General features: G+C 38.1%; 1 protein-coding gene across 3 annotated transcripts in view; it reads right to left on the bottom strand.

Annotated features, from left to right (window-relative positions):
- The window catches only part of LOC112560320 (low-density lipoprotein receptor-related protein 4-like), a 48,335-nt gene that overhangs the window by 14,080 nt on the left and 8,324 nt on the right, over positions 1–25,931 (bottom strand). The window contains exons 2-27 of one of the 3 annotated variants that reach the window (XM_025232099.1): positions 21,733–21,876; positions 18,861–18,980; positions 16,698–16,820; positions 16,240–16,359; positions 14,292–14,417; positions 12,910–13,020; positions 12,489–12,608; positions 11,877–11,999; positions 11,551–11,676; positions 11,162–11,287; positions 10,792–11,022; positions 10,372–10,528; positions 9,741–9,958; positions 9,197–9,373; positions 8,910–9,029; positions 8,550–8,758; positions 8,150–8,337; positions 7,519–7,720; positions 6,976–7,168; positions 6,471–6,602; positions 4,788–4,922; positions 3,896–4,154; positions 3,331–3,493; positions 1,567–1,680; positions 1,202–1,442; positions 14–191 (exon numbers count right to left, since the gene is read on the bottom strand). In XM_025232099.1, coding sequence (XP_025087884.1) covers positions 14–191; positions 1,202–1,442; positions 1,567–1,680; positions 3,331–3,493; positions 3,896–4,154; positions 4,788–4,922; positions 6,471–6,602; positions 6,976–7,168; positions 7,519–7,720; positions 8,150–8,337; positions 8,550–8,758; positions 8,910–9,029; positions 9,197–9,373; positions 9,741–9,958; positions 10,372–10,528; positions 10,792–11,022; positions 11,162–11,287; positions 11,551–11,676; positions 11,877–11,999; positions 12,489–12,608; positions 12,910–13,020; positions 14,292–14,417; positions 16,240–16,359; positions 16,698–16,820; positions 18,861–18,980; positions 21,733–21,876 — 4,156 coding nt within the window. The remainder of the gene's footprint in view (positions 1–13; positions 192–1,201; positions 1,443–1,566; positions 1,681–3,330; positions 3,494–3,895; positions 4,155–4,787; positions 4,923–6,470; positions 6,603–6,975; positions 7,169–7,518; positions 7,721–8,149; positions 8,338–8,549; positions 8,759–8,909; positions 9,030–9,196; positions 9,374–9,740; positions 9,959–10,371; positions 10,529–10,791; positions 11,023–11,161; positions 11,288–11,550; positions 11,677–11,876; positions 12,000–12,488; positions 12,609–12,909; positions 13,021–14,291; positions 14,418–16,239; positions 16,360–16,697; positions 16,821–18,860; positions 18,981–21,732; positions 21,877–25,931) is intronic. The other 2 variants (XM_025232100.1, XM_025232101.1) reach the window with 2 other exon arrangements.

Genomic DNA, 25,931 nt, shown 5'->3' with positions numbered 1-25,931 from the left:
ACTGGCTCTGTACCTGATAACATCCAGCTGGATGTCTGTATAGTAGATCATGCCCTCTAGATAGTCAAAGTCAACAGCAATAACATTGTGAAGGTCTGGGATAGGAAGGTACACATCTGTGTGGTCGGGTGTGTCCAGAGATATACGGCGAATGCTGCCTCTCCCAGAAAACAGCAAGTACTCTCTTGGAACTGGTCAGACAAGATATCGATTAACATCTGCATATATCACTCATAAAGTCCCTCAGTAAATATACCCATGTACACACATTTAACATATATAGCATTTTGTATAAATATGTGTCAATCCTTCCGCAACTATGCACAATGGTGCCCACAAGCAGACAATGATTTTCAATCATTTTTACCCCAAAAATAAGACAAAGTCCAATTAATTAAATAGGTGAACCATTTTGTTATGGAGTTTTATACACAGAAATAGGAAGATGTTAATTTGAAACTTATAATTTTTCTACATGTACTTTTTCAGAAGTGATGGCGACACAAGGACACATCAACACAGCTAATGACATTTTTCATAATTTCACCATAAAGTTGTTTTAATCATTTATGAATTACATTTATTAAATTCTATGGTGGTTGATCTTTTGAATCCATTACCTAACGATCTATTCACTACATAAATTTAATGTCCAGAAATATTCCTAACTTCCTTTGACTTACAAGAAAGTGTTGTGGAATGATGGAATGAGGAAGGAACAGTTTATTTCTGCTTACTTTAAATTTCAGTTATAATTTTCATTTGCCCTCATATCATATTTAGTTTACTATGATTTGTTTTTTTTAAAAAAAGCTTGAAATTCATGCATATCTTGGTATCAAAATGAAGGTCAACATTATGTAGCCAACGAGTTAAAGTTATGGCCATTACCATTTTAAAAAAAAGGAAAACATATGCAATAGAGAATAAAATTTGTATGAGAACCTCACCAGGTTAAAGGCATTAGAAATGTATATTCACATATATGTAATCACAATGATAAAAGACTAGAATATTTTCTAACAAAATTATATTCCCTGTCATCATGCCAGAGACATAATCTACCAGCCTGTAAACATAATTTATTTTGCAACAGCTTTTCTTGTACATATTTGTTATAGTCTATATTATTTATATCTGTCACTGTAATTAATCTCAAATTACAAATTTTAGCGTAGGAAAAAATCAACTTCCCCCTCACCAGTGTTGCATGTTTTCTGATCAGGCTGTAGCAAAAGTCCAGTGGGGCAGGCACATGACACACCGCCAGGGCTGGGAAGACACAGGTGACTGCAGCCCCCATTATTCTTGCCACAGCGATTAATGTAGGTCTGTACACCATTGACCTGTACAGCATGGATATCCATCACTCCATGAAGATGATCCCGAATCTTGGTGGTGTTGCCTCCAGTTGTTTTATCTGCTCGAAATATAGCACTGCCCTGGAAATAAATACAACCATGTTATCACTGGTTAAGGTGGAAACAGTCTTGACAACAATGTCATCTTGTACTTACTCTTCCTTTCAAATTATAAGAGTTCTCTGTTGGGTAGTAGGATACTGACCTGCCAGTCAGTCCAGTACAAAGAGTTTCCTGCTGCGGTTAGTCCATATGGATGAGCCACTCTCTCCACCAGCTTGCGGCGATAATGACCTGACAGGTCTGCACACTCTATAGTCTGTACATACGAGAGATGTTAAAAAAATATGGGAATTTTCATATGAAAAATATCTAACACAATCATGCAAACAGTTAAAGAAAAAAATAAAAGAAGAGGCATGCAGCCAAACATTTTCTGTGGCAAATGCCATTATCTAGGACACAGTTGAAAAAGTATACAATAATAACTGAATTTATAAGCGTAAATGTGCATAACAGCTGAATATGCTGTGATCAGAGGACCACAGACGGACAGTTAAAAGTCCAACCTGAATGATTTGCATTTTTTGCAGATATTGGTAGATATAGGCAATATAAACCTAACCTGTAAATTTCAGCTTCCAAAACCCATCCGCTATCAAAGTATGTGATTCGCACCTGTGATCAACGAGCACTGCTAACAGTGTACTATGTTACGCTAGTACATCATTCACAACATTGCCAGCCATCAACATCAATCAGAGTGACAGTTTAGGTTATTCGGATGCTGAAAGTCTGCATTTCTCGCGCTTAAGTAGCAGTTTTTCAGAACCACGAGAAATGCAGACTGTCAGCGACCAAATAATCCAAATTGTTGCTCTGATTGGTGTTGATGGCTAGCAATGCTGTACCAACGTAATGTAGTACACTTTTAGCGGCGTCGTTGATCGCTGTCGGTAACACAGTTGGGCGTTGCAGGACTTGCTCTCACAGGCACGCTCACAGTCACATAGGCAGACACACACACGTGAGTACTCAAGTACAGAGTACTCACTTGCCCGACATGTGCAACAAAGCCAATTACTCCTTAGTGAACAGATAAACACACACACACATGTAGGGACAGTACAAAAGTATATATTTAACAGTGGTAAAGAAAGAGAAAAAAAAAATGTGGCTAACTCAACGGGGAAAATAAAAGAAAAATTAATCAATCAGGTAATGAAGAGCCCCACTGCCAATGAAAATACTATAAACACACATACAAGCAAACACTCCCATAAAACAAGTAAACTAATAGGTGCCCGCTTAGTATCTCAACTAAGCACAACAAAAGCTACCCACAGCTATGGTCAGCTGCCCACAACAGTCTGGCGGAAACACAGTCCGTCCTCGCGACTACTTGATATAGCGCTCAGCTGACAGTTCACCGACGATTTAATTCACGATTGGATGATGATGAAGATTTTAACACAATGCAATGACTATGCAGAAGTAATTTGATGATGGACAGTCTGACAATTGAACAGTCTGAAAGCTGAACACAATCTGACAGTTGATGATTGATGATGGTGGAACACAGTCTGACGGTGGACGACGATTTGACGACAATTTGAGGGTTGACAACAATCCGGCCACAATTTGACAGTTGACAACGATCCAACCACAATCTGAGCCCAGCGGCTTGTGATGTGTTGGTTCTGCCATACACAGAAAACGCAGGAGAGGAATACTGGTTGCTAGGATCTGTACCATGCACCAAGCAAAAATCCTGAGCACACCAGAATCTCGTACAATGAAAACACAGGAGATGATACTGGTTGCTAGGATCCATCCCATGCACCAAGCTGGGGACTGCACCAAGCAAAAATCCTGGCATCTCTCAGCACCAAAGCTCTTCTCCTCTTTAGTTCTGAATCCCTACTATATCTACTCACGATCTAGCGTTTGAGCATTAGCAATTCCTTACCTCTGTTTTAGCATCTGCCCAGATAATGCGATTTGTGGGGCGGTCAATGGTGAGGCCATTAGGCCACATCAGATTTTCTTTGATGATGACTGCCCGGTTCTTCCCGTCCATGTCTGCTCGTTCAATTCGTGGACTTCCTCCCCAGTCGGTCCAGAACATATGACTAAAAGCCAATCACACTGCATCAGTTAAAGATCTTCTGCACATAGTTTTGCATTTCACACTTTGAACATGCAAGTTCACAGTGCATACATGACATCGCCGAAAACAAAACATTCAGACATATGTCTATCTCGATCTGTATTCTTACATATCAATCTTCATTCTTCAACTTCTTACTTGAATGTTATAATTTTGGGGGGTAATCTTGATTACAAAAAGAAAAATCAACAAAATCAGTACAATAATAATACAACATAGAACAGAATAATATAATACACAAACAACTTGATTCAATAAAATTACATAACTAACAAAAAACGTCCTACATTTACATTCTCTTTCTTTACAGTTGCTCTCAAATTTAAACACATAAAGGCAAACACCAGAACATAAGAGTGCTTACCCTTCATCATAGTGTAAAGCCAGAGCACGAGGTTTGTCTAAGTCCTGCCAGACAAGTACTGATCGCATAGACCCATCTAAATTGGCCACCTCTATTCGATTATGACCATCATCGGTCCAATAAATCTTGTGACCAACAGAGTCAATAGCTAGACCATCAGGTGTGTGTAAGCCATCAGACACCACCACTTCAATGTTTGAACCATTCAAGTTTGCTCGTGAAATTTTATCATCAACTGTGTCAGTCCAGTACATCTTTCCTGCAACATTTTCTTTTTCTATCACTTCACAGTCAACATATACTGGCTGAAATAACAAAAAATGTTTATGAACCCTTAATTTGTGCACAACAACACTCTGTTGACTTTAAAGATTTGCAGATAGTGATATTATGACATGATTTTTCAACAGAAGTGTTAAAAACAGATGTTGCACTGATTCCCCAAAATCTTATCTATACATGTCTATGTGAGATGAGTGTTGGGCAAAATCTGCTTTTTTTGGGTGCTTCAGTTCCTTTTATGTTCAAACCATAATCTAAGAGATTAAGTGAGATATACTCTAACAAGCCAAAGAAGTGGTTAAAGAGCTGAAATCCAGAAGGGTAGGAACTGTCCTTCTGCCCAAACCCAAGTCTATTCAAAGAGAACATTAACTTTTCAGTTCAATAAAATCTCCAGTCACTTTGCCAATATCAACTAAAGCATTTTCCCCTTAAAAAGAACACTGAACAACACTAAGTTCTCTCTGACAATGTGGCTCCTGCGTTTAACACTATCAAACTGGTTTTGTGAAGAAAGTTTTGTTATTCCTCAAGATCTTACAGGAATGATTTAAAAGCATTAATATCTCCAGTTATTATAACAGATGATAAAATGTATATAAAAAGTTACCCTCTACAACGTCGACATCAATGGCGATGGCATTCTTCAGGCTCCCAGCCACAACAACATCAGCATAGTACTCTACCTCAAGGGATATACGCCGAATGTCTTGTTGCCGAGTGAAAATCAAAAAGTTGCTCATCTCTGGCAAAAACAACAAAATAAAAAGCTGTCTGAGCACTTTCCCATAATGTTTCTCTTTTTTCTTCTTTGCTGCATCATCATAAACAAAAGACAAGTTAATTGTCGTACCTCTTGTAAGGTGGACCACACTGAGTATGCTCTGTTTTGGAGTTTGTGGGGTAGGTGAGGTCTCTGCATTCTCAAATTTTTGCCAAGTTTTTACAAAAACCAGATGCTATAAAACTTAAAGGAATTTTAATGGAATCAATTAAGGAAATCTTGTATGTTTCTTTCTTGATTCAATTTTGATTTGTCTTTTGAAATAAAATAATAATTATTGAGAAAAATCAGTTGAAAAATTTCATTTAGAAAATTTGAGACCATTTGTCCAGCTCTGAAAACATTATTTGATGGATCGCTTTTAATCACATCTACATTTTAACATTTAAACCTAGTTTGATTTTATTGACTAGCTTCTGCAAAGCTTATATTTACACTAATCCCATGCCGGCATTTTTTCAAAACAATGTACCGCCCCGAAGATGCTGCTAAAAATATCACAGTTACACCAGAATACAGTAATTCGTATTTCTAAAAGTTGTGCAACGAAGAAACAATAAGTCATCTGTTATGTAAATGTCTATTTGTTATTCTGGAGAGATTTACATTCAGTTACGATCAGTAGATGTCTATCATTAAGAAATTTTAAGCTCGCTGAAAAACTGATTTTATTTGGGGTGCAAGATGACAGTTGTACGGACAAAGTGTTCAAACTAATCATCTTGCTAGCAAGATATCATATTAAGTAATGTTAGACCTGAGTGAACTACTGTGGAAACCATACATTTAACTATTATTATAAACACAATTAGTGGAAGTTGGAATGTCCTCACTACTTCTATCATCCCATCTCTCTCTTTCTCCACATCTTTTCTTCCTGCCTCCATGCTTACTATGCCTACTTCTGTTTCTCCTTTCATGCTGAATGAATGTGTTTTTAAGAATGAAAAGTGTCTTAGAATGACAAATCTGTGGTATAGTAGTAAATGTAATGTTGAATATTGTACTTATTGAATTAAAAAAAAAAAATTGTTGTTTTATCTCAGGTGACGACCTAAAGCATTTCTGGTAACTTACATATGTTATTCTTCTCATCAGTTCACTTGAAGAATTAGTACCTAGATTTTCTAAAATACCAATCAAATTATCAGAGATCATTGGAATAAACTTCACAGTCATAATTTATGTCTCTTAATCAAACATTTAACCCATGGCTTTAATTAAACATATAACTGAATGTAATTATCTAGTTAAAAAGTTTTCTTTGTAAAAATGTGCCATTTGAGAAAGTGATTTTAAACTGTTTGCTGATGTTTGTGATTGCTTTGGGTTTATTTGTAGCCTTTTGTGCATTGAGAAGAAATGTGCACTACAAATTCATTTATGATTATCATTATTGAAACACCCTCTGCGACCATTACTTTACTTTTCAATTTGAAATTGTACATTGTTAAGACTTATTAGAATTGTTAACCACTTATTCAAGTGATTTATATTACAAGAAATCACCTTTTTCACAGGTTACACCATCCTCAGACATGAGCACACCTGTAGGACATGCACAGTTATGACCCCTAGGTAAAGGAGCCACAAGGCATAGATGACTACAGCCACCATTATTGGTGCGACACACTGTTGGGACTGCAAAATTAAAACGAAAGAGTGAGCTGGGTAAGGCTTTTCTTCCAAATGTTAAGCAAATAGCTAATCCCTAATGTTTTTATTCTGGCAACTCATGAACTGAGTTTTAATAAAAAGTATAATTTCTTACATAGAATATTTGTACATACATTTCATGCTAATTATATTATTATAACTACATACAACACACCTCAAGTTGTGGAACAATTTCTAATAAGTTTGCAATTTATTTCATTTCTGTTTTGAAAAAAATTCAAAGATATACTTAATTAGATTTAATTATATGAAACTGATGACTGTTTACTTATCTAACAATTTCAAAAAAGGAGATCTATAACAGACCATATGCCTTCTAAATGTTATTGATGTTGACCTTTATATCGGTGGCGATGAAATACTTCAAGGTCCATAAGATTGTTGACATTGCTAAGTAGAACGCTGTGCTGGGCCCCAGTCTCTTTGTTGGCCACATGAATACTATGAGTTTCCCAATCAGTCCAGTACAATGTTTCTCCATATATTGTCAGGCCAAATGGATGCTTCAGTTCAAATCCTATTAAAGTCTGCTAAGAAAATAAACCCCTTGTTATTCAGAAATACATGTACATAAAAATATTTGAACTGCTAGCTTTTTTATTACTTATGAAATATCTGCTCTAAATCTGTGTCTACAAACGAATGCATAAAAACATACATATATACTTCACACAACTCTGCCTGGAAACCACTCAGGTAACCTGCCGGTCCCAAGCCCGGATGAAGGTTGGGCGTGGGGCTAGCAACCCCACCCCGTAAAAAAATAAAATGCTACAGAAACTGCGAACATTTTGCATTCCTATGCTCCACTGGGGGCGAAAAGGAAGAAGAAGAAAATATGCTTCACAAAAAACAATGTCCTCTCCTCTTTTGTTCTTACCTTGCGGTCACGCCCCTCAAAGTTACATGATTCAATTACTTTGTGGCCTGCATCCATCCAATACAGTCGACTTTTCTCATAGTCAATGGCAAGTCCATTGGGCCATGTCAGATTACTAGATACTAGTGTCATGCGATCAAGGCCATCCATGCCAGCACGCTCAATCCTGGGCTGTTTACCCAGATCAGACCAAAACATCCAGCTGCAAAAGATATTAGTTCTCAGTAAATGTGATGCACAAAGCCTGGGAAATAACCTATTAAAAATATGTTTTTAGTTAAAAGCACTCTTGAGAAGGTTGAGCTAGGTGTCGTCAGCAGACCTGCACAGTTTCCAAGTGATACCCACCTATGCTGTCTCAGCTGTCTGTAATGTGCCATCAAATCCAGCGTGACACTTGCTATAAAAAGAAAAGTGGGTCTGAAGATGGACTGATGAGTGGGTGTCAGGCTTTTTATGATTAGCCAATGTTAAAAAATGCTTAGATAGCAAGAAGCGCTCTGTTCCATCTGCTAATGATCACATGAACAGAAAAAATATGATGGCAAGATCACAAACCGATGGGCTGAGTTGGCATGGCAACTCAATTTTAAAAAAGAAGAGAAGAAGGGTAAAGTGTGTCATAACTCACCCTGATCGTGGATCAACAACAATGTCCCTTGGTTGATCAAGGTCCTGCCACAGCAAGACTGAACGCAAAGTACCATCTAGTCGACTCACTTCTATGCGATCATTTCCTGCATCAGTCCAGTACAGATTCTGACCAGCCCAGTCTACTGCAAGCCCTGCTGGACTTTCCAGACTGGTGCCCACCACAACCTGCCATCAATGCCATCCAGTAACAGCAACAAAAATGACAACTGTTAGCATTATGATGATGGAGAAGTGTTTAATAGTTTGTTAATTTTGTGTTGCATAAAACTTGAGTTATCCAGTTACAATTTGTGTGCTTTTTTGAGCATTTTGTTAATTTAAAGTTTTTATAAGTTTAGTACAGGGCAGACAGAAATAAATCAAATGAAAGCTGATACCTGTTCCATACTTCCATCCCAGTGAGCACGACCAATAATGTCCAACTCAACATCAGTCCAGTACACTGTATCTGATGCACTGTCATACTCCACCCCAACAACACTGGACACATTAGTCAGTGGAATCACTACATCAGCCAGTTCACTGGAGTCTAGGGCCAGACGACGCACATCCTTCTGGGTTGCAAACAGCAAAAAGGAGCTGACTTCTGCAGAGACAGGAAAGAGACACCAACCATGATATCCCATAGCCCCTGTAATGCAATGTCCCAGACCTAAATCTCTCTCTCTCTCAAACACATGCCCATGAAGCTTTTCAAATTAGTGGGAAATAAAATAATCATATACTTGAAAACTCACGCTGAGAACAGGTCTGTTTGTCAGATGTCAGCTGCAGACCTGTAGGACACGTACAGGTATAACTGTGTTCATTGGGCAAACACAGGTGACTACACCCACTTTCGAGGCACTTATTCTCCGCTGCAAAATTAACATACAAATTAACTTATACATGTGTAATGCTATTAGAAAATATATTTTTATTGTATATCTTTTTTCTTTAATGCATTATTATATGACAAACTAAGAAGACAAAAACATAGAAAAAAAATCCCAGCACAGTCGAGTTCATGAAATGTCTTTTCTACCTGCAGGCTGTCTCTGCGGATGTAGCGTATGGATGTCCATAGGGTAGTGCAGCTCAGTTCGCACTGTCTCCAATGGTTGTCCACTGAACTTGTTGGCCTTGTTAATGCTCTTAGTGTACCAGTCTGTCCAGTACAGCTCATCCTCAAAAAGAGTTAGGGCAAAAGGATGTGGCAGGCCTGTAACACCCGAACACCTTTATACTTTCATTTATATTTAAATTATCATAGACGACTTTGTCACAGTTAAGAGGCAGGACTCTAGTACCTCACATTCTCTCCTTATGAGAGTCTTTCACATCATGGACAGCAATCAGACACAACACATAAAAGAAAATATAACAAATTTATTTACGAATTTTTGAATGTTGAAGTATTTCAATACACTCAATACAAGGAAGGCAGAGGTGGGTGGTGTATCTTCAGACACTTGATTTCTTGGGGATAACCGAAAACAAACAATCTAAGCTAGATTACAGTGGCATGCAATAAGCTTGCACAGTTCAATCATGAAAATCAGAAATATTTTACAGAAAAGGCCACATACCCTGATTAATAACAATTCTGCGATTTGATCCATCCAATGCAGCACTTTCAATGACATGATGCTTAGCATCTGCCCAGTACAGGCGTTCAGAGGCATAATCCAGTGTCAGACCATTCGGCCAAAACACAGAGGTGTTGGCAATGACCGTGCGAAGACTGCCATCCATCCCTGCTCGTTCTATTTTTGGGGTGTTTCCCCAGTCTGTCCAAAAAAGGGTCCTGTGACAGAATGCAGAAAAGTGTTTGCTTGCAACAATTCTTAGAATAATACTTTGTCTTCAAAACAAAAAGATGTTTAACTTTAAATGTAACCTTTAACTTTAAAAGCAACATCATTAAAAAGGGAGACTAATACCAAAAACAACACTGAAAACTACAACAGATTAACTAACGCCAAATGTCACGGAATGATTTACTGATAAATTATGAGTAGCAGACAGATAATGCGTAAATATACTATGCAGTTATAAACTGTTTTAGTGATGTTGCAAAACTGAAGGAGACAATTTGAAATAATGCTGAGTAATAACAACAATCAATATGTTCTCTAATGATATCTGAGCATCAGAAAACACTAGCTGAAGTCCAAAACGTAGCCGATATTAACAGCAGAAGAGAGAAAGCATAAATACCCTTTTCCTGGGTGGGCAGCAATAGCACGAGGCTTTTCCAGCCCCTGCCAGATGATCACTTTACGATACCGCCCATCAAGGTTAGACACTTCGATACGTCTTGTGCCCGCGTCCGTCCAAAATAGCTTGTTGTGAATCCAGTCAACAGCTAATCCCCCTGTGACAAAAGATTTAGCTGTTGTTTGTACCAATGACAATGCAGAATATTACACAATAATTTTTAAATGGTTCAATTGATATCTCATCATAGACTGAGTTAAGCACACTGACAAGCAGATTAACATGAAATCTTGTAAACTAATAATTTCAAATTATGGATGACTATTAGTTTAATTATTAATTATTTATTTAACTATTAGTTTAAGAAAGTAAGATCGTCAGGGAAAAAACCCAGAAACATTACTGCATCCATGCTCTTACCAGGACTCTCCAACCCCTCAGTGATAATCTCCTGAATGTTAGAGCCATTCATATAAGCACGCTTTATCTTGTCCAACGTAACATCTGACCAGAAGATAAGTTGCTGCTGGAGGTGGAAATCCACTGCAATAGCATTGTGAAGACCCTGTAGAATGGATGTGTATTCTGTCTTGTCTGTTGTAACACGTCGAATGTCAACACGATTTGCAAAAATCAGGTATGCTTCCCCACCTGAAATCACACAGAATATCGTAGTCTTCTTATTTCACTTTCGGCTAAATGAAAGACATGCTACAAAAAAGCATATAAAAGTATTTTTTTTCCAAAGAAATCAATGAAACATATCTGTTTCTAAAATCAAAACACTCACCAAGTGCCTTGCAACCCCGACCATCAAGTTTCAAAGTGTAGTTGCTAACACAGTCACACTGAAATGAACCCAGTGTGTTGCGGCATATCTGGCTGCAGGTACCTTCAGATTTACATTCATCCACATCTAGGGACAGAACCAAGGATATCCATCAAATAATAATAATAAATTGCTATTCAGTTCTTTTAAAACTTGCCTTGAATTACAGTTCATCACTCTGTACTTTGATACAAACTGCATTCTGAAACAGATTTGACCAAAAGCATGATGTTAAATTTTTAATTTTCTTTCCTTGCCTGATGACATGGTAGTACCAGAGATATTACAGCAATTTCTGTTTTCATGTCATCAGGTAAAGCAGATGAAGAAAAGCTTTATGATAAACTGACCTTCACATTCCTTTTTCTCCTTTGTCAACTGGTAACCAACCCGGCACTGGCAGCGACTACCACTTTTGGTTGGGATACATTCATGAGCACAACCACCTCTGCCAGTTTCACAGCCTTGATCTGGTTCTGAAGCCATCAATATTAACAACAAAGTTTTATGTTCTGAAAATCTCTCTGTATGAAGTTACTAATCTTCGCTATCAGATAGTTTGTGTTTGGAAATATCTATATATATAGTTCCAATGCATCTCATTAATCATCTGCCATTTATGTGTCTTCTTATATGGCTGAACAATATTTCACTGCTCAAAAATAAAATGACACACCTGTATCACAATGAAGTTCATCTGATCCATCACCACATTCAGAGTGTCCATTGCATAGTTTGTGAATTCCAATACACCTTTTATTGTTGCACTGAAACTGGCCAAAGCTGCATTCCTTTTTAACTGTAACATAAACATGTTTCCCTTACAAATGCTTTTATGTGAAATGTAATCCTTTCTCTGCATTAATATATATAAAGATAACCCAGAGGGCAATTAGGGGCAGTTCAATATGAAAGTAACAAGACAAGCTCTGGGCTGGAACCCACAGAAGAGGCACAGACAGACACTGCGAGTAGTTCAAGGCTATTGTTGACATAGTTGACAAGTACAAATTCTGTAATGACACTTTATATCTAGAGGAAAGCAGTGCTGTCTTTTGTTCAACCTACACATAATACATGCTTATGTTCTCTTCCCCACCCCCACCCCACAATCTGTGCATTCATGTTACTACTTCCACACACACATATCTGTGCATCCATGTTACTACTTCCACACACACATATCTGTGCATCCATGTTACTCACCACTTTCATACACATCGGAGGTTATGCTGCTCACCACCAGAACCTCCACACACACACACATCTGTGCATCCATGTTACTCACCGCAGCTCAGTTCATCACTGCCATCTAAGCAGTCTTTTGTACCATCACATTTATGACGCTTGTCAATGCACTGCATGCCTGTGTCACAGCGAAACTGACCCCGCCCACATCTTTTCACATCTGTAAATATGTTGGTTTTTTTTTTTTTTTTTTTTTTTAGAAACTATCATATATATTAATCTCATGTACAACACATAATTTACTTAAAAGACCTTAATAAAACATGCTCTGTGATATTATATATGAAGTCTTTCTGCTATACAAAAGCAATCAGCCTTTAAAGTGGTGCTCTACATCAGCATGTTAGTTGTTATTGCTTTACCATCATGAGCATATTAAGACCTACATGTCATCAGTTCAAAATTTAATCAACACAATAAACATTACTTTTATCTTCTCAATAATATTGCAAAAAACATACCACAGTTCAATTCATCTGACCCATCTTCACAATCCTTGTCCCCATCACAACGCCAACTACCATTAATGCAGAATCCACTGGTACAGTTAAACTCTCCCTCTTGACATCCTGCTACATTCAGATTCAAGTGAACACATGCAAACACACGCACACACACATACACACACAAAGTTCACATTAACAGATGATGCAACTAAAGAAAAAAGACTAAAACTAAAGACTGTTAATGATTAGATTAAAGTGTTACATAACACAGCAATATCATTTCAAACATCCCCCAAAAAACCAACTTACATGTCCATGTTTTCTCCTTCTCGCTCTCCTGGATAGCTCAGTTTCTTGTGCAACAAACTTGCTTTGATCACTTTTAAAATTATTTTAATAGTAAATTTAATTATGAGAGGTTACATGATTGTTTGTGTTTTATGCCATGCTAGCAACTATGGCTATATCACGGCAAAAAGTAGTTGTAACTTGAAAGGTTTAAACATCCTAATTCTTATAAACTTGATATACTTTTAAAGGTCAATATAATAAGTAACCAAAATGTAAAAAAGGGTGGGAAAGCATTAAAAGAGGTGTTGAAGTCCAAAAAGGTTACTATCACACCAAAAACAAAACAGATATAAAAATTTTAAATTTAATAATAGAGCCCTATTCTCTTTAAAAATGAAAAGATTGCCGCCGATGGGACGGACCTAAATAATGAAAATAATTTTGATTATTTCTAATATCATGTAGACCTATGTACCCTTTGTTGTGAAACTGCTAATTATCAAACATTGTCTGCAACTTTTTTTGAAGACAGCACAATTACTTTTGTAAAAATGTGGTTAGGATCAGACAAGGTGGTGTAATTTACATGGTAGAAGCTAATTCTCATCTAAAAAAAAATTACAGCTTCATTTAGTCAGCATTGCAATGCAACCATAGTACAACTAATACCCTATAAAAAAATCATATTTTGAAAAGAAATATTCTGGTTCATAGCTTTTTCTGGCTAATAAATGTGGAGTATTATGCATAGTATCCAGAATGCCCCTACACAGCTGTGGGATTTATATATCACTGTTCTACACTTGAAGACATTTCTGGTCTTGTTCAGTTTTGTCTGACTCCCTCTCTGTGCCACCTTTCTCACCTGATAATACCATCAAGGTAAGAAACCTGATAATACTGTTAAGGTAAAAAAACATGTTTGTCATCGGAAAGTCACTGCTTAGCTTAACTTGAGCTTGTATACGAAACAATAACAGTTACACAGTTAGCAGCCTGGCAAGGTTTTGTAAAAAGATCGGATCATCATAATTATCAACAAACCAATGTCACCTACTGCACTGTTAGATACACTCATTAAAACATCTGCTAATGTGGACACCTACCACATCCCAGTTCATCCTCCCAGTCACCACAGTCGTTGCTCCCATCACATTGGTTTCTTCTCAAAATGCATCGTCCACTTGACCAACATTTCATTTCATCTGGTCTGCATAACAGTCGATCCTCTCCTATGGCATACAAGTATCATTTTATCTAGAGAAAAATATACTATTTACATGTAAACTAAGATTATCCTCATTCTTGGAAGAATAAAAGGTCTTTATTTTCAATCTGAACATTAATTAGCAGTAGTGAGATGTATCGCACATAAATCATAACAGATTACAGCTACGTGAACTGCATCAGGTAAAAAGCTTTGGGGACCTAGAAACAATTCCTGTGAACAGCTTTATTTTATTTTTAAGTTTTACTTGTCCAAAATGAACAAATAATCTACATGGATTCCATATATTAATTCTTACTACAAGATTGAATAACACTCAGTTTATTTTATAACTTTATGTTTAAGGTTATTTTATTACTTTAGGAGCACCTAAAAATGATTAAAAATTGAGATAATTATACACATGTAACATTTTTTTAAAAAGAATATGTGTGTAAAAACAAAGGACTGAGAGCTTTTGTTTCACTTTCGCTTTGACAATGTGAACAAGTTGGCTGTTGAGTGGCTCTTTGATTTTGATTTCAGATCAAAAATTCAACATTAGTCAAAAATGTCTGATTCTGAATTTTATTCAAAGGATGTTGGCTCTGGTGAAGAGAATGTAAAAGAAGATAAAGAAAATAATTTTGCTTCTCCAAACAACACTAACACTGTTTGTAACAAAGACACACAAGTTAAAATCTTGTTTACTTTTAATAATCGCTAACAGATACTAATAACGTCTCAAATATAACGCATCTTGCATTAAATTTTACAAAAAGAAATTTCACTGTGTTTGAATTTATAAGATCTAGACCAGTGGTTCTCAAAGTTTTTGGGACCGCGGACCACTTTACTTAAGTAAAAACTATGGCAGACCACCAAGGCCTAAGTAAAAAATATGGCGGACCACCAAGGCCTAAAAATCAGTCTGTACTATGAATTTCAAATTTAAATTGCCGCAACTGTTTCATTTTAATTCAAAACTAAATGTACTTCTGTGACAGTAGTATAGTAATAAGTTGACATAAAATTACGTACCTTGTTATTTGTAATTAAAATGTTAATGCGAGGAATGCATCACTTTAAACATCACTTTGCTGACATGACGACTGTCAGCCGCGGACCACCAGACTTATGCCCGCTGACCACTAGTGGTCCGCGGACCACACTTTGAGAACCACTGATCTAGACCATTTTCATCATCATTTTGCACTTGTAAAGAAGGTTTTTATGAGATAACCCAAAATAAAGCAGCAGAGGCAGCAAAATTGTACATACATTTAAATAGCAATATTTAGACAAATTTAATAAGAATTTATTAAAATTGTGGTATTCTAAGGAGAACTGAATGTACATAAAGATTTATATACATAATGTATTGTCTCAAGGCGAAAACAAAAGTTCCTTGTAATGCTGATCATCCAAATTTAGCAAATCATGCTAACAATTATTATTCATAATCAAATTAAAGATATTTCAATTTCTGTGATTCTTCTGGCTTTTTCTTTTAGTACCATAAATATTTATTTATTTTTTCTTTAGTTTGGTATACAAAAAGTCTACTTTTCAATATATTTGCATTTGATCAGCAAGTTTTTGCAACACAACCCAAAACAGATTAGCAGAGAAGCCAAGGCCTCCAGTTTAATAAGACTTAAGGCTTGGAGGAAAAAGTGAAACAAGAGAACTACAACAGTGCATCCCAAAAATCTCTAAATTTTATTGTAAATTGCCAAAAGATTAGTGCCAGCATGCACCAAGGTTAACTATCAGTCTAGACCGCCACAGAAGGAAGCAATGTAGTTCAATGTTGTCTGCTAAAAGCTAAAGCAAGTAGAACTCACTGTTGCAGGAATCTTCATCACTGCCATCCTGACAGTCTCGCTCACGGTCACACACCCAAGATTTCTTGATGCAGGATCCATCTCGACAGCGAAACTCCACATTACTGCACTTATCAGGTGCTGAAAATTTATGAAGATTACAATTAAGACACAAAAAGACAGAATAACAACAATTGATGTACATACCCTTTATGAAATGATCCTAAAGTATTTTCCTCTTTAGTGATTTAAGACAGTGATCTGTTCCTGTACAGAAGGTGCTTTTTCAAATAGTAAAGGCACACAGGATACTGCTACTTATTGTAGAATATATTGACTGACTAAAGCTGCACATATATGAACCAAGGGAACACCTCCTATTACATATTCACTTATTATTTCTTCTTCTCCCCTACCCATCTCTTGTTTTACCTCCAAAGAAGTAAAAAGAAACACCAGACTTGTGTAATAACACCTACTACAGTGTTCATGAGCTTCATCAGAGCCATCTGTGCAATCATCATCTCCATCACAGCTCCATTCCGTTGGCACACAGTTGCCATTGCTGCACCTGAATTCCTCAGTGGTACAGTTACGTGGAGCTAAAACAAAACCACAACTACAAAATGATAGCTCAAATATTGAAAATAGTAAAAAAGATAGTGCAAAATTTGCTCATTATGCCAAATCATTATCTTTCATACTAATTAATTAAATTTTATCTTTTCTCTATAGGAATAAGCAATATCAGTGACAGGTTTGCACTGAAACCTGCAAAAAATGATCACCTCATGAAAAACAACTAGGATAAGAGTAACCAGCAATGGATGGCAGTAATGATTCCAAACAGCAGCGAGGATTTGTCAGCTGTCCTCTGAAGATGTTCACAACTGGACCGGTGGTACAGTGGGGTGTACAAGCCACTGCCTTGCACTTCTCTCGCGGCTGGAACACAGTTGGCTCTTTCGCTTGTCGCTATGGGAAAACCAGCCTCTTACTTGCACCGCACTCTTCTTTATACAACCGGAGTACAAGTGCCAGCAGGTAGCGATATACATTCTAAACGGAACAGTCCTCCCTTTCTCAGACCTGCCTGCAAATGAAAATCTCTGCTGGGACACGAGGAAAAAGCCTCGACTACAGCTCTGTCCTAGCCTATATACTATTAGACCACCTGACCCTCTGAACTACACTCATAATACCTGGCCCTATCTACCATCCCTCTTTCTCACAGTTGGCCACATCAACATCCAACTGTCGTGACACCCGTCTAGCTCCCTCATTCAGCACCGGTGTCCAGTTGGTGGCAACGAAAACAAATGCTGTTCTCTCGGGCTAAGTATACCGGTCTTCCAACTAACAGACGTACCCCTGAAGCGATGATGGTGGTTCTCCTTACATAAGCGGCCGCGATCCCCAGGCTCCTAATGCTAGGGAGATAAACATTCTTACCGCTTAAGTCCAACTGAAAGTCTGGTATTGCCCCAGGGCGACCGCTGCCCCTCTTTAATGTTTTATTACTGGCTTCGGACCCGCCTTTCTGGCCTTGAACCAGGCTGGTTTATGACAACATCCATGTGCCCATATTTGCATACAATAGACACATACACTTCTACAACATTCACTCGTATATGATGTACATTACAGACATACGTTATATACGCTTATGCTCAAAATTAGCTTGAAACTGGTTAGATCTCCTCAAACTAAAGAATTCAGCAACTAACCTTTACTGCAGGGCTACTTTCAGTTGCATCTTTCTCAGATTACTTTGCCTTCTCAGAAGAGACAAGCAACATGATGACTCTGAGTTTTGGCCTCTATATTAGCCCAGTCTCAAAAGGGTTTATTCAGGAATGGATCTTCCTTGGCTTGTCTAAGGAGTTTCTCTATAGAAGGATCCAACTTTTCCCAAAGTCTACAGATGCAAGTGAGACTAGGTGGGTAGGTGTTTCTCTCTCCTTCAGACCTAAGAGCATGGACTCTGTAGAATAGCCAATAACAGTATTCTGGAGGTCAAGGTGGTCTGTAACACTCTTCAATGCTGGCAGACTATTCTTGGCAGTTTTTATACCAGGCAGTTTTGGTCCTTACAGACAATTTCATAATCTTCCTTCATGTGCTTCAGGTGTGGAAAAATCTTACATTCATGTCAGGATCAGAACATTTGTCTTAGCATCAGTCTCTTTCTCTGCACCCACTGAACCTTTCTCCAAATGGTACCAACTTTACAAGTAGCACATGGCATGTAGAACAAATATGAATTCTCAAGTGTTATAGCCTAACCACGAGTGGAGGTACTGCTTGTGAGAACATCCAGAGAGCCAAAAGATAGGCCTAATAAAAATAATCCTTACAAAACAGACCTAAACAGAACATGAGAGTAGTAGTTACTCATCTATGTGTGAAAAGGCTGAAGAGCATGCTAACTGACAGTGAACCATAGAAAAAGACTGGCAGCTGTTTATCAAGCATTGCCAGAGCCTGGGGTATAACCCCTGTCTTTAAAAAGCCACCAATTGTTCTATGGTGGTAACATTCTCTTAGCAAGATAATTCATGATACAACACAGTGACTCCTTAGCCTCTAATGCTAAAGTAGAAGTTCTCCGTCACTACAACAAATAAGCGAAATATACTGACCACAAGCTATCTCATCAGAGCTGTCTCCACAGTCATTGTCTCCATCACACAACCAAGATTGGTTAATGCACTCTCCATTGTGACATGTAAAGTCTTTTTCTGGGCAAGTGTGTGGAGCCTCTGAAATGGTATTTCTATACATTTTTCAAAAGAATAGTACAAATCTAGTCTGTGTGTATGTATGTGAGAAAGAAATTGGGTACTTTGATGTACAATCTTGGAAAAAATCTATGAGAGGATGTGCAGCCTTTGAAATCAGATTAACAGCTAAAAATCCATGACTTAATGTAAATCTTTTGCCAACTGCTGAAAATAGCTATACTCCTAGAACATGTGATTAACATAAACGTGCTGATGCCAACAGTAATGTGCTTTACATAGGGATACAATTATACCTGTTTGTGTATGTACACCTGAGGATGATAAGATGTGTGATATCATGTTTAGTTTTTAGTTTAGTTCATGTTACTCCTTGAGGAGCATAGGGCCGCAACAACACCTCACCAGCGGACCCGGTTTTGGCCAGTCCTCCTCAGTTGGGCCTATGTGGTTCCGACATCCTTTGTTTCACTCTCTACTATTCTTTTCCAAGTCTGCTTTGGTCTCCCAACTCTCCTCTTCCCATGAGGGTTCCAGTCAAGTGCCTGCCTAGCAATGGTGTCAGCTGGTTTGAGCAGCCCCATTTAAACTTTCTGATGTCTTGGCTAGTAGCATTCTGCCTAGTTCCTTTCCACAGGCTGCAGTTGAAGATCTTTTCAGGCCATCTTATTCCCAGAATATGGCGTAGGCATTGATTGGTGCCTTCTCAAAGTGCACAGAAGTTATAAAAAGGGATATCAAGGGATATCAATAGACATGCTCAGTGGCAATGTTATTATTTATTATTTAGGCCCTTCGCCCCTCCTGGGGCATAGGCCATCGACTACAGCCTTAACTGTTGTCGATGTTTTGGTAGCAAGGATTTGCTTTTACGGTTTTGGTCTCACTCTTGTCTAGTGCCTTCTTCAGTCTCTCTAGAATTACCCTTGATAGGACTTTACTGGGGATGGACAGCAGCATGATCCCCTACCAGCTGTTGCGCTGAGAAAGGTCTCCTTTCTTTTGTAACTTGACCAGTGGCCTAGTTTCCAGTCTGTTGGTACTAGCTCTTGTTCCTGTGTAGAAAGGGCTGTAAAATTGTTGCTATTGTTTCTGGGTCTGCCTTTAATGCTTCTGGAGGTTCTGGAGGTATGCCATCCAGAACTGCTGCTTTGCCACTTTTCATGCTTTTGATAGCTTTGATGATTTCTGTTGTAGTGGGAGGGCTGGTGTTGACGTGAAGTTGTTCAGTTGCTGATGGTATGTCAGGTAAAGATGGCAGACAAGGTCAATTCAGGATCTCTTCAAAGTATTCCATCCAGCAGTCTCTTTGTCCTGCATCATTATGGACTTGCCATCTTTGTCTTTCACTGGCTTGTTTGGGTTAATGCTCCTGCTCTACAGAGTTCATGTTATATCATAAAGTCGCTTCATGTTTCCCTGTATAGCTGCTGTCTCTGCTTCCTCTATCGGTTCATGAGTGAAGTGTCTCTTGTCCTCCTTGACAGGCCTCTTCACTTGGCAATTGGTTTCCCAATATTCAGCTTTGAAATCTTCCTTCTCTTGTTGATCTTGACACTGGTTGTGCTTCTGTGTCAGTCCCTTTCTTGATTCAATCTTTGCCCAGGTCTCTGGAGTCATCCATCCTTGTGTTTTCTTTCCCTTTTCCTTAGAACATCTGTACAAAATGCTCTTGAGTGTTGACCAGTGAAACACAGTGCCACCTATGATGTGGTCATTATAACCACAGAAGTCTGTGAAGAGCTCCCTGTTTTCATTGCATGTCTTCCATGATGAGTTCTCTGTTGGTGTTATCATCTCCTGCTTTGGCATTTAGGTCTCCCATAATGATCTTTAGATCTCTTCTTGGTGTGCTGTCAAGCAGAGACTGCAAGGAACTGTAGAAGTCTTCTTTCTCCTCTTCATCTGCTGCATTTGTTGGTGCATAGCATTGGATGATGGTGATCTTCCTTCCTTTAGCGTTGAATCTTGCTGACATGAGCTGTAGTGAGACTGATTCCCTGGCCATCAGTGCCTTTGTTGCCTCTGTTGACATCAGCAATGCTACTCCCTGAGTACGGTTGTGGTCCAGGTCTTTGTGGCCAGAGTAAATAATAGTTTCTCCTGATGTTAGTCTGGTCTGGCCTCTTTCATTCCATCTGGTTTCGCACAACCCAAGAACCCTGATGTTGTATTTTCTCATTTGGCTTTCCACTTGACCTGACTTGCCACTTTCATAGAGGGTTCTGATGTTTCAGGTCCCTATCCTGATTCTTGCCTTGGTTGTCAAAAGATGAGTTGACGAGGTGGCTTCTCTAAGGCCTTCACCAGCATGCGTCATAAGCTTTTCTAGAGAGGAATCTTCCTGACCAGGCCCTAGTTGTGGTACTGTTGCGGTTTCTGCAACAGCTTTTTTTTTTTACATGAGTGAGTTGTTAGCCGAAAGCAAAACTCCAACCTGTAGGGCCAGAGTGCAACATTTTAGTCTAGCCTCTCCCCTGACAGACCTGTTTGGCCTTGGCTAGATCTGCCAGGAGCATAAAGCTCAGGCTGACAGCTCTGTGGATCGACAAGGCATACAAGCCACCACACTACTTCAAGGCAAGTTTCACCAACTGGTGGTGGGTGATGTCATGTGATCATCATGAATTAGTTTTGAAAGGCAGCATTAATATTCTTTGCACAGAAATAAAGTCTTAACAGAATTAAAAGCTGCTGTCATGAATGTCTGTTTTACTATAAGAAATATACATATGCATATCACATGCACAAACATGTAGTAAATGACACTCACCACAAATGCTTCCTTCTTCATCGCTGCTGTCTTCACAGTCATCATCGCCATCACAGACCCAATGTTGGGGAATGCAGACACAGTTACCACAGGCAAAGAGTCGTGATGGGCAAGAAGAACATACAGAACCATCTCCATGGCTTGCTACAAACAAACACATTGCATACTATGAAACTATCAACCTGTGCAATGATTCTATCTGCCTTTAGAACTTGTAATTACAAACTTGTTATGACAAGTTATTGCTGTCTGAAACCAGATTTTCCTTAGCTTTAGTTCCATATTCTTTAGGTTTACTTAAATGTGGCGAATCAATGGATGCAATCTCAATGCAGTTAAAAATATTTATCAGGATGTGACAGTGTAGATTCCATAAAAAGCCAAGAGTTTTTGCATAGTTGGAATACTGGGTGCCACTGAAACTGACCCTGACCAATGTATTATATCAAGCCTTGAGAAACACAGAATAAAAGTGGCATTAAAGCTGATAAGAAGTGATTGATGCTGTAACAAAACCAACAAATTAGTGCTGCTAAAAGTTTCAAAATGAGAAATCAGAGCAGCATGATCAATTGTGTTAAATCAATGAATGCTGCTGAAATCTCAAAGAGAAGAAGAACTGGCAGTTTATCATCATCTAAAAATGACAGAATATCACTGAGAATTTGAAGAACATGATCAGCATGGTATGCTGACTGAAAGATGTTACAGAGACTGATTCTATATGGGAAAGTAGTTGAGTGAGGCACAACTTTTTCAAGGAAGGGCAGATATGACATCAGTCTATGGTTTTTGAGAATTTCTGTCAAGGGATTGTTATTTTAAAAAAATCCATAACAACAACAGACATCAGCTTTGACGACACAATGCCAGAAGTAAGAGAAGAGTTGATGATTTTGGTTATGACAGCAACCAAATACACATCAAAGTCTAGCAGACAACAGTAATCTCTTTTTTAGCATTACTTACACACCCCAGAATTAGATAGGAGATGAAATAATTATATCTTTCAAATTCTGAACTAATCCTTCAAAACATGCAGAATGTGGAAATAGCCTAGACATGCCAGCAGTTTCTAGACTTCATGGCAACCATCCATCAAGATAGGCGATCAGAAACCTGCCTAAAGAAAGTTGGGCTTGTGCTGCAGCCGCCACATGACAGCTCTGAGTAAAAAAACGTTGTCTTACAGGGTATACAAAAAGTTATTGTGCTAGAAATATCTTCTTTTCCTGGCAATCCTTTCCTTCTCTTGTATGTCTTTGACTTTTTCATCTCATCAGATCTGTGTTTAGATTAAATTACTGCACATCTAGTGAACTAAATTGAACACAGTAATGGATAGTTATGTTTCCCTTGACTAATTCAAAACTGCTACTGTTTAAGCTCAAAATGAAAGGTTTCTTTGTGATCTCTGTGTGAGTGCATGTGCACACATATGTGTGTGTATTTTATGAAGAAGCAAGAAAGAGAGCAAAGACCGACAAAGTGACAAAAACAGCAAGGAGGAGGGAGAGACAGACATCAGACACCAGATAAAGGAACACACACATATTTGTGAATGCATATGTAAAAGGATAGGCAAGGAATTGAAAAGGGTGATATTGCATGAACATAATCCATTTATTGTTAACAAAAATGTTAAGGTGTGAGTTAAGTATTCAAAACCAAGATTGCAATTGTTTAATAATGTCATGTAACCATAATGCTAATACTTATGATAAACACTAGCTCAATTATGTCACTGTAGGTAAATGCAACAGTTTCTTTGGCTTTGAATTCTTCTCCTTACTGTAGTAAGGTCTATGAAATACCAGTTTTCAGAACACCTATCTTTAACATTAATATTTAAGGCACCCAGAATATCTTACATCCTCTGCATCATGTCAAGCAGCATTGGGCTAGCTGCCACTTGCTCTTCAGTGAATCAATGTACGCTAGGAAAGGTTGCCTGCCTCATTAAGCCCGACCAGCCACCAGTTTCAGCTACGCTAATGCTTTCAGCAGCCTTATCTGATTAATCCTAGTCTACCTTCAGATTCTACACTAAAGTTAAATTGCCTGATGTAGGTGTCACTAAACAGATAGCCGCAAACCAGAAAAATATTAGCCTTTTTTAATGTCTCTGTCTCATACACAAATTTTTATCTCTTACATACAAAGCACACACATACACACAAAGTGAACAAAAGAAAGTGCAATAAATAAAGGACATTAATAAAGGAATAGACACTAGATGGAAAAAAAAGAAAGTTAAATCTGGTACATGGTATATTATCAGGAAACCAGTGCTCTATAATACCCCGACCCTATCCAAACACACACCATATTTCATATCAGATTGCATCTAATCAAGGTCTTTACTGACCAGCTTTTCTGAAAACTGCTTCCTAATGAGTCATGTGTGATTTTGCCATCACCACCCAACAGCTGAAATGTGTAATGATACCTACACCTTCAACCCTATCTTTCTCATGAAGATGAAGTTTACACGCAGATTTGTGCCAGACAGCCAGAAACAGCTGTTCATTTTTTAAAATGCCCAGTTTGGTTGTGGGGACACTGACTGAAGCATACCCCCTACCCCCAATGCTCCACACACACACACCTATGCATGAAAACATACACACACAAGCATAAATAATTAACCGGCAATTATGCTCCCAGCAAAAGCTTTTTACCTGCCAATTTACTGAAAACACATCTAGACATAGATAATAAAAAGCCAAATGAGATGAGACTTTAATCAACTGGAAAAACTGTCAGTTGACCAAACAAACTCTTCCCTTCAACAGTTATCACAAATTTCATTCTGGGAGCAGATCAGCTCATTCCTGATTACTAAAATCATTAAAGTGTTTAGGAGAAATCAACACCAACTGGGACTGGGAACTGGGAGAAACAGTATATATGTGTAGAATCTGAAATAGCTGAAATAATTCAGTGAATAACAAAAAAGTCTCTCTAAATATATATTTTCTACACATATGTATATATTTTCTCCATCACCAGACATCTTATCCTTTGCTCCTGTACTCATTCATATGAACTGATAATAAATAAGTCTTGATGTCTTTGTGTTGGCAGAACAGTGGCTGGGAATGTCTTCACTTGTTTATAGGCAATGCTTACATTCCTGGAGTGATCAACATCCCTCAGACAGCAGTCTGCTTCCTTGCCCTTCCACTGCTCCTTGTGCTTCTTGCACTGCCATACAGGACTAGCACTCCTGCTATCACTGATGAGGTCAACTGTCAATCTCATCTAACTTTAATTAAAGATATGTTATTTTTCTTTTGGAGTTGGGATGGGGAGATTCACACTGAGCTGGAATGTGCCAATTTTGTGAGTGGCTGGATGAGTGTTAACTGGGAGTTTAAATGCCTCAGGTGGTTGGAGAAGAAAAAGAGAAAAAGATAGGTGAAACATCCAGGGAATCAAACCTGTACCATCAAACTTTTTACTAGTATTTTATAGGACATGCTTGCTTAGGTCATTACAGGGTGGAGTGCACAGTCCCATTGCATTTGGATTAAAACCAAAAAGAAAAACATAAAACACCCAAAGAAATACAGGCATAGACTACAAGCTTCCACAAGTCTAAACATCAGATCAGCATTAATACAAAGCACTCTGTCAGAACAACAAACCTCTTATGGTCAGGATAATTCCCTGCCCCAAGAAGACCTCAAAATTTCTTTATCCTAGACTCCATAACCCCTTTCCTTATGCATGCTTAGAAGAACATAAAATAACCAGTCTGTACGACCATAACTGGAGTAAACAGAATAGGGTGGGTTCTGTTTCTGGAATCTATGAAGCCTCTAGTTATCAGTAATCAGGGATGTGGGCAGGGTCTGTGACTCACCAGGACTTGCTATTTCGGAAAGAGTTTATCAGTATCTTCCACAACTCAGGAAGCCCTAACCTCGTGAGAACTGCAATGTGTCTATTAAATCTAGTCTGTCAAGAAGACGATTTACTTTTGCTGAGATACTGCGCTTTATAAATTCTCACTCATTATTATTAATAACAACCTTTCCCATAATGCTAGTCCTTATTTACACCCTTCCTTTTGCAATATCATGTTACTCTCAGCTCTGTTCTTGTTATTTGGTTACTCTTTGTGTTTTCTCTATTTGATTTTATTCATTTAGTACGTTGTTTATTCTTTTATAACTCATATGTTATTTGTTTGT

This window comes from Pomacea canaliculata, linkage group LG3, assembly GCF_003073045.1.
Source record: "Pomacea canaliculata isolate SZHN2017 linkage group LG3, ASM307304v1, whole genome shotgun sequence".
Classification (NCBI taxonomy): Eukaryota; Metazoa; Mollusca; class Gastropoda; order Architaenioglossa; family Ampullariidae; genus Pomacea; species Pomacea canaliculata.
This window is presented reverse-complemented; position numbering and strand designations above follow the sequence as displayed.